Genomic DNA, 10,161 nt, shown 5'->3' with positions numbered 1-10,161 from the left:
GTTCACTGCTTGAGGGCCTGGAGACAGTATCTCTTGGGGGCAAGTTCGTGGTCAAGACCGACAACAACTCCATTTGTCACTTCTTCAACCAACCGAATTACTCGCCCTTTTGCATATGCAAGGGCGCCAGTTGGCTTTTTGTTTAGAATGCACTATATGGGGATAAGACTAACCATCACTTCCTCATACCCGGAATAGTACTCTATAAAGCTGTTGTTGTTGCTTATTTCTTTCTAGTCTACTACAATCTTTCTTTCTTTATTCACACTCACAAAACTTCTTACAAAAACCTTTTCTCTAAACCCGTTTTCTAAAACCGTTTTCCCTAAAACGGGGGTGGAGATTGCGAGAGGCACTCGGTGTGCCATCGACCAAATGCTCTTAGACACATGTGCCGCACAATCGCTAAGAGAAGCTTCCGAAAGAGCGATTGTGACACAATGCGATTACATTGAAATATGATGCGGTCACATCATTACAATTTTCTAGTTTTCTTCAAAGTTACAGCACTGCTTAAATCATCTCAAAATAGCCTAATTCACATAAAAAAAACATCTTACAATCACCCAAAATGACTCGTAAACATGTAATAACGTGTTTTTGACTAACTTCTGACTTCCCAAAGATTTAATATCACACTTTATCTCCAGTTTTTACATGAATTAACCATTATTTAAAGGTAAAAGTGTTCAAAATATGGTATTTATCACTAACCAACAAGTTCTCTTATTACCTTATAGTAGCATTGGAAAGAAAGCTTATAGCCAGTAGTAGCATTGTCTACCATTAAAGTTGAATTTATTGTCTTTTTTGAAGTAGATAGTAAAGGAAAGGTCTTTGGTTAAAAGGCCTTTGAAAGATTTTAAGGCTTATCAACAAACGATCAAGGTTTATTATGATAATCATAGAAAAATTGTAACACCCTAAGCCTAGGATTTGAAATTTGGATGACCTTAACATTCTTTTGTATTCTTGTCGACATGACTGAAGGATCTCTTATGCAAGGTACCTCTGAGTGAAAGTGGATCTTTCCAAAAGCATTGTGATAGAATTACCACATTTACATTCAAACAAACAGATAAGCATCATACTGTGAAATTACCAGCATGCTTTAGAAATTCAACAACACGAGAACAAGAAAACTTACCAGTTAAAGACTCTCTTCAGTAGAAATCTCGCTCTCTCCATGAACGGATGCTCTCGCTCTCGGGAACGACAAGCTATCGTTCAACAAAACTCCAATCGTCTACCAAGAATGACCACCAAATGAACAAACGAAGAATGGGGACAACACCACAACTTCGAACCCTTAGTATTCTCGGTGTGAGAATCCAAAGTGTGGGCTTTGTTCGGATTTTGTTGAGGGTAGAAGGAAAAGAGATCGTATACAACGATCAAGCAAGTGGGACAAAGTGCTTGATCGTTTAGGTAAAGTACACGATCGTGTAGGAAAAAGGCAGCGATCGTCTATACGATCGTTTAGTAAAAGCTCAGCATTAGACAATCGTTTAGGAGAATGTATGCGATCTTTTAGAAAGAAGCGTGCAGGTGTAAGCAATCATCTAGTAAACTCAAGCTATCATATAGTCTCTGATTTACTAAGTGGTAAGCAGCTAACACCTTTGTGAGCAAATAATCCTGTTCTTTGCAAAATGAAAACAATTTTCATTTTATTCTTCAGTTACGAAAATCGATTGGAACTTTCCACTAACGCACATTTACGAAGAAAACGGCTGCCAATTATCCTATAATTGTCCAATTAAAAAAATAATAAATATAATCATATTATATTCATTAACCTATAATTTAATATTAGCCATAGTGTTTTCTCCTCCATTAGATATAAATCGTATTTATATCCAATTTCTTCTAATTAATGTATCTCATACATAAAGTCCATATATAATTAACCAGTTAAATCATATCATATATAATCGAACTTCCTCTTGTCAATTTGAACATTTCAAATTGACCCAAAAACTAATTCTCAACTTGAATCCATTGAGCTACCAAGGGGACTTTATGGAACTATGGCTCGAAGCTCCAACAGTAGGTGAATAACTGACTAAACTCTTTAGCCACGAGATCCACCATCCGTTAACTGCCAGGCATTCCACTAAAGACCAACAACTGAAGTCTTCTTACCACATATATATTTTTGTGTCCATCAGATATAACCAATCAATAGTACAATAACCCTTCATAGATGCTCGTAAGTACAGCTGGACCAATTTACCGTTTTGCCCTTGTAGTTACATCTAATTCCTTAAGTACCACTGATCCCTCTAATGAACAATACAACATAGTCCTACTATGTGTGGACACCTCTCGGGTCATGAGAATGTGTGTGGCACCATATTGTTCAAGCTCCGGGATCAGCCCTTAAGGGAGCATTCTATCTACTTACCCCTCCTTCAAAGAAGGAGTAAATTCCATCTTGTGTAGCTGAGTTCCCAGCTCTCAAATCAGACAAATCCCAAAGTGGTAAGTTTGAGTCAGCGACCTGGCCACTCGCACCCATGCAATCAAAGGATCGCTCTCAATGGCAGAAGTTCCTAACTCACTCAGGATTGAGGTCATGTTACCTATGGTCATTCTAGTGAAGTGAAGTCTCTGCCATGAACGGTGTTATATAACGAGACGTTAACACTTCATGGCCAGGTCTTATACAAACTCGTTGTATAGAACGCCCCTACTCGCACGTCCCTACATGAATGATCAGGATCAGACCATCTATAGCAAGTCACAACACTTGTAACTATTCTACAAAGCGGGCTGCATCCGTAACGTTACCAAGATAAGATTTTTCTCCTATATTCATAAACTACAGACCATTTTGGTTATCGCTTAAGACATGATCCACTTGTATGTCACCACATACATGCTTAAGTTATATAATGACAACCAGGGATTTTAGTTTATTGGTTTGTGGTAAAACAAATAAAACATCCAATTTACAAAGTCGAGTAGTGAAGAAAATATCATATATTATACATCGCAAGTGTTCGTACAAACTGTGTTTACAAACTATAGGACATGAGACTTTAGGGCATCATCCCCAACAATGACAATGTCACCCTTATTTCTCTTAAAGAGCTTCTAAGAGTAAAGAAATATTCCCCACAAACCAACCTGAGACTTTTTATGTATCTTTTGTTTTCACTCACCTGCTTCCTTGGAAGATTCTCAAGAGGTCACCCGACATAGAATTGCTCCAACTAAGTGCTTAACTTTGAAGTTTCTATATGATTGAGCCACGGGAAAGGAAAGTGCATCTTGTTGGTATAAGTAGTAACTTTCAACCACTTTAATCATTTATTAACATAGTTTCATATCCTCGTGATCTCTCTCATTCAAATGTGATCTTAGATCATTCATGGACCCTTTCTAAACTTGGATGTTACAACAATCTATCTATTCAAACAGTAGGACTAAGCATATATGTGTCAAATTTCATTTTCTATGAGAAGAAATTCATAAAGGAAAAATTGAGGTGATCAAAATACATACCTCTGGCACACAAGTTTCTTCATTTTACTAAGCTGGTTGGTTTTGAGCTACCTAAAAATAGATAGAATTATAGGTTAAAAGAGGTATTTTTGTTGTCAAAGGTGTATGTTGAAATATAAACTTGATTTTGGGCTTAGTCCAAAACAAAAGCCCAATTTCTAAAAAAATTACTTATTAGAATATTCTAAAAAAACTATTTGTAGGAGATACTTGGAGTAGATTGAAGAATTATATAAAAAATATGAGACAAAAGTGTAATTGTAAAGAACATTCTCGAGTTTTACCATCAGATCATAATATGTTGACAAAATCCTAGATATAGATTTAGGTGTGCTAACTAGTATAAACTGAAAGGATGTCCTACCATTTATATCAAATAAAAAAAATTATAAGTGCTCAATAATACAAGTAGCCTGTTTCTCAATTCTTTCTTCCAAATTACCTTCAAGCTTCAAGATTTCTTTCCAACAAAGGGTATTAAAGCTTAAAGGTCCTTTTCAAGAAGATGGCAAGCAATAGCATGGTCCCATTCCAAGTCTTAATGCTCAACAAGAGCAACTTTGATAATTAGTGTATCAAGATGAAGTCTCTCTTTGGCTCAAAAGGTCTGTGTGAGATTATAAAGAAAGGATATATCGAGTTTGAGAATGGTAGTGGTCTTTCTCAAGTATAAAGGGATAGTTTGAGAGACTCAAGAAAAAGAGACAAGAAGACTCTCTGTATAATATATCAAGGAATAGATGATGATGCTTTTGAGAAGATTTTAGAAGCAAAGGAAGCGAAAGAAGCATGGGAGAAGCTTCAAACATCGTACAGGGGAGAATATCTAGTTAAAAAGGTACATTTCAAACTCTAAGAGCTAAGTTGAAACTTTGTATATGAAAAAAGTAAAAGTCATCTTAGAATATTTCTCTAGAGTCTTAACTATCACCAATCAACCTAAAAGAAATGGTAAAAAGATTGATGACACAAAAATCATGGAGAAAATGCTAAGTTCATTGGATCCAAAGTTTGAACATATTGTTGCCATAATTGAAGAAACAAGATTTGGAGGTCAAGACCATTGAGTAACTCATGGGCTCGTTACAAACATATAAAGAGAAGAAAAATAAGAAGGAAGGAATTGTGGATTAATTGCTCAAGTTGCAAGTTGATTCGACTAGTGGAGGAATTAGTCCTAATAATAGAAGTGAACAAGGATGAGAACATGGTGGACATCGAGGACAAGGAAGAGGTCACAGACAAGGATAAGGAGATGGTTGTCAATGAAGACATACACAAATAATGAATGGAGTAAAGACAATGTATAGTACCTAGATATTGGGCAAGCAACCCTATATGTGGAGAAAGAAGCATGTTCGTAAAGCTTGATTAATCAGTGAGTGGCAATGTAGCCTTTAGAGATGAATCCAAGATAGAAGTAAAACAAAGATATAACATTCTCATCCAATTGAAGAATAGGGATCACCAATTTATTTCAAATGTTTATTGTGTACCAACTACGAAGAGTAATATTTTAAGCATTGGCCAACTCTTAGAGAAAGATTATGACATTCGAGTAAAAGACAACAACCTTTCTATAAGAGACAATGCAAATAACATGATTGCTAAGGTACCGATGACAACAAATAAAATGTTTATACACAACATTCAAAATGACATTGCAAAATGCCTCAAGATGTGCCACAACGATGCATCTTGACTTTGGCATCTTCGATATCTTAATTTTGGGGGTTTAGAGTCACTCTCCAAGAAAAGAATGGTATGATGACTATCTTCCATAAGCCACCCCGATCAAGTGTGCGAAGGATGTCTACTTGAACAACAGTTCAAGAAAAGCTTCTCAAATGAGTCAAACTCAAGAACTCATAGGCCTTTGGAACTCATACATGTGGATGTGTGTGGATCAATAAAATCTAGCTCACTTGGTAAGAGTAATTATTTCCTTTTCTTCATTGATGATTTTTCGAGAAAAATATGGGTATATTTCTTGAGTCATAAATTAGAAATGTTCGAGAACTTCAAGAAGTTCAAATCCCTTATTGAGAAAGAAAGTGGTTTGGTGATCAAGGCCATGAGAGATCTGATCATGGAGGAGAATTCACATCAAATGAATTCCAAAAGTATTGTAATGATCTTGGAATTCATCGACCTTTAATAGTTTTGAGATCCTCTCAACAAAATGGAGTAGCAGAAAGGAAGAATATAACAATTTTGAATATGACAAGAAGTATTCTTAAAAGAAAGAAAAAACCAAAGGAGTTTTGGGCAAAAGTAGTAGTATGTGTAGTCTACCTACCCAAGCGATCTCTAACAAGAAGTGTATCTATAAAAACGCCACAAAAAGCATGAAGTGGAAGGAAACCTGGGATTCTCCATCTCAGAGTCTTTGGAAGCATTTCTCATGTGCATATACCAGATGAAAAGAAAAGCAAGTTGGATGATAAAAGTGGAAATACATCTTCATTGGTTATAACTCAAATATCATAGGCTACAAGCTTTACAATCTGGGTATGGAAAAGACAATCCTGAGTCGAGATGCAGTATTTGATGAAGAACCACATTTTTTTAAAAAAGTTTTGTTACATGTTTAATTTTTTCAACTTGTAAAAAAAATATTTTCATTGCTCAACACGTATTATTCCACTCACAATAAGGTACATTAACTACCCACAACACTAGCATATGGAACATCATCCATATATCATTCAGTTTCTTCTTCTGTTTGAGATGTGCAACTTAAGGATAATTTGAAATGATTTGCTAATGGTGTGATTCTTAACTAAGCTTTATAGTACCTAGCTTTCTATCTCTTACCATCTCAATCCCAAGGGATTACTTAGCAAAGATCCTAAATCTTTCATTTCAAAAATACCTTTCAATTTATGTTTCTCATGAGTATTAATACCTACAATATTCTAAGCAAAAGGTAAATACAATACCCTTCATAGATATGTCTATAATATATCCAATAGTCTAATTCAATTATATTAAAACCACAGGGCAAGATTGGAACATCAAATTTGAGGTAGCCCATAGCCCAAGTGCTTATTTCAAGCCATATAAAAGACTTTTTAAGGAAACCTACCTTATTCTCTTTTGATTTACTTGTTAAGGAGATTGTTACATTTAAATGATCTCACTAAGATCTCTCCATGAGGAAATGTTGTTTTCGCATCTATTTGGTCAAACTCCATGTTCCTATAATCAAAAGATAATAAAATTCTGATGGATATATATGTGTAAAAATATTTCATCATAATCAACTCCATCTTTCTGATTGTATCCCTTAGCCACAATTTTTACTTTTACCTTGATAACTTTGCGTCTTATGGTTTTGCTTAAACTTATATATCCACTTGCAGCCTATAAGCTTTCACTTCCTAGGTTTATATCAACCAAATCCCCAGTTTGATCTTTCATTGGCTACTTCCACTTTTCACTCTACTTTGAATTTATTAAATGGATCTTAAATTTGTTTAAGTTGACGTGACTGTCAATCATCTACTTGAGAAGGTAAATTATCTTCAATCTCCATTTGAGAATCACTCTTTGTATATGTGCGATTAGTTCTTGCCTTTCATGATAATGTCATATTTGCCTTAACACGACATCAACAATTTCCTCTAGTTTTAGTGTCATTGATAAGTCCACACCATCATCAAGAGCTTTGTCTACCTTTTGTTGTAAAAGTAACATCTTGTTCTTCCTTCGTTCACTTTAGTCTTCACTTGAGCTAATTGTAGGTTAAAATAATTGTTCAAAAGTATACTAATAAGAGACATGTACGCTATCAAAAACTTAGTGGACTATAATAGTCCATTCTACTCAGCTCAACTTGGGGCTTCTTTCTCTACAAAAGTTCTAGAGCTTCTGTTTCCCCGTTGTCAAGTATTTTTTTCGTTCACATATTTCTCAAACTAAAAAACCGAAGGCAGATATATAGGTTATATCTTTGCTTTTTTGTTTTCTGTAAAAGAAAAATAAGAAAAAAAATATCAAATAAACAAAAAAAAAATGTTACTAAACATGTCTTGAGTATTTTGTTTGTCTAATTCAAAATTAAGCTTATGAAATTTAGTTACACTTAATGTTTTTGTTTGGTACATTATCCCAAAAATACTTGACAGATTTGGTCAAATTATATAAATGAGACTAGATTCCTTTTTCTCAATATTTACACATATGTTTATAAATATATATAAATTTTAGAAATTTTAGATTTTTCAAAAATTTAAAAAACCGTTATCATGAGAAATGTTGAGAATCTCACATTGGAAAAATTAAAAAACCTAACAATGTTTATAAAATATGTGAGCTACTCCTTTTCTTATCAATTGATTTTGAGATGAAACACATTTTAACTAATACCTTATAGTAAAAAGAAGTATCATGTCTAGTAGAATTATAGAGTTACATGATGGAAGTGAAGAAGGAAGTTGCTGCTCTCTTTGGTCTTTTAAAATTAATAAAATTGCATATATAAAATTAAGAATTTAAGTTTATTTTCCATTTTGTTCTCTAAATTCTAAAAATTGGACACATATATAAATGTTTTATCAGATCAAGTTTTCTCCTCTCTTGATTTACATAGTTTGTATAGTTTGCTCATTTAATCCATTCTTGTTAGCATGGATAATAATTTTTCGTTCTTAACTCTTTAGATCATTTTGGGACAAGGAAGAATTTTGACGGGAGAAAAGAAACATAACAAAAAATGGATGCTGTAGTCGGGGTGGTAGTGGAGTATACAATTGGACCCATTTTGCATCAACTAGGTTACCTCTTTCGTTACAATGGAAATATCAAGAAACTTCAAGAGAAACATAGAACTCTCGAGACTACTAAAGATACCGTGCAAATTTTGGTTAGTCAAGATAAAGGCAAAGGGAATGCAATTTTCAATGAAGTTACGAAGTGGTTGGATAATGTGAAGGAAGTTTCGGACATGACAAAACAAAATGAAGAACTTAATCCCTCGTGCTTTAATTTTGTCAAACGACATCAATTATCTAGAAAAGCAAAGAAGATGGTGGAAGATATTGCTGAACTCATAAATGAAGGAAGACAGTTTAATAAAGATAATATTGATTATCCTGTACCTTCTTCAGATATTAATTGTCCTACCATCCCTACAGATTATCAAATTATTGAGTCAAGAACTTTACTGGTTGAAAACATTAAAGATGCACTTGCAAATCCTAATGTGAACAAACTTGGAGTATGTGGTATGGCAGGTGTTGGGAAAACTTCGTTGTTGAATGAAGTTAAGAAGTTAGTGTTGGAAAGCAATCTGTTTGATCGAGTGATTCAGGTGGAAGTGGGTCAATCTAAGAATGTAATCGACATTCAAGAAGAAATTAGAGGTGCATTAAATATGCAATGTGGGAAGATAACAGCATCTCTCCTACAGACTCATATTACTGAGAGGAAAGAGAATATCTTGTTTATGTTTGATGATTTGTGGAAGGATTATGATCTTGAAAAAGAGTTTGGAATTCCTTGTCGTTCAGAATCAAGGACGGAAGGGTGTAAGATACTTATGACAAGTCGTTCTCGACATACATTAACAAATCAAATGAATATAGAAAAGTTGTTCGAGCTGAATTCTCTAACTAAAAAAGAGTCTTGGAAGTTTTTCATCGCAATAGTTGGTGAGTGTGTTGAAGATGGATATATACAACAAATAGCAAAGGATATAGTTAATGAATGTGGAGGATTACCGATTGCACTTAAAATTATGGCAAAAGCATTGAAGGAAAAAAGAGTAGAGATATGGAAGGATGCTCTCAAGAAATTGAAAAATCCAGTTGTAGTGAATACTGCAGGAGTTAGTGACCAATTGTATTCTTGTCTTCAATTCAGTTATGATTCAATAGAAAACGGACTTCAAAAGATGGGGAGAGAAGGTAAAGTACAAAAAGAAATTGATTAAGAATGCCGAACTTTCGGAATTGAATTGTCATACACGTCTCTTATATTTTAACATAACAATTCCGAATATTGACCTTCTGTCAAATGAGTTAAGCATAGAAAGAGTGCAAAATTTAGAAGAATTTTGTATTCAGGTTGGTGCCGGGTACGCCATGAAGAATAAGAGATGGGCAAGAATCTTGATTCTTGATTTAAAGTCACGCATTGATTCAATTGGTGAGATACCACATATACTATTGCAAAAATGTGAACAACTGGATGTACAAGATTATGTACAATCTAGGTGGAAATAATATAAGTTATCCTCGTTTGAAGGAACTAAAAATTTTCATTAACAATAGTTCGAAAAAAAAAAAAAAATTTACTTTAGTGAAGACAAAGATGTGGACAAAGATGAGGATGAAGACGAGCAAGTTTGAAGACACAGACATAGATGAGGACGAGTTCAAAGACACAGACGAAGACGAGTACTTGATATGCCAGGTGGGATTAGGGATATCACTCTTTTGATTTTTCAGGTAAACCAACAAATGATGTGGTTACAACTTAGAATTAATTATTTGAACTATGATTTTCCATTTTCTAGATATATACTTCTTTGAGTTTGCATAAGAAGATTTAAATAAATCAAAGAAATTATATCGTTAAAGAAATTTAGTTAATTTCTTTCTACTCCTCTTTTTAACCATATTAGGATATAAAATTGCAGGTTTCATT

At 34.0% G+C, this 10,161-nt stretch overlaps 1 protein-coding gene across 1 annotated transcript; it reads left to right on the top strand.

The window, feature by feature from the left end:
- The first annotated feature begins 8,227 nt into the window (after nucleotides 1-8,227).
- On the top strand, nucleotides 8,228-9,445 carry LOC120077418 (probable disease resistance protein At5g43740). The gene has a single exon (XM_039031300.1). It carries the CDS (start codon nucleotides 8,228-8,230, stop codon nucleotides 9,443-9,445), a length of 1,218 nt encoding a protein of 405 aa, XP_038887228.1.
- The last annotated feature ends 716 nt before the right edge of the window (nucleotides 9,446-10,161 follow it).

Source organism: Benincasa hispida, chromosome 5 (genome assembly GCF_009727055.1).
Source record: "Benincasa hispida cultivar B227 chromosome 5, ASM972705v1, whole genome shotgun sequence".
Taxonomy (NCBI): domain Eukaryota; kingdom Viridiplantae; phylum Streptophyta; class Magnoliopsida; order Cucurbitales; family Cucurbitaceae; genus Benincasa; species Benincasa hispida.
This window is presented reverse-complemented; position numbering and strand designations above follow the sequence as displayed.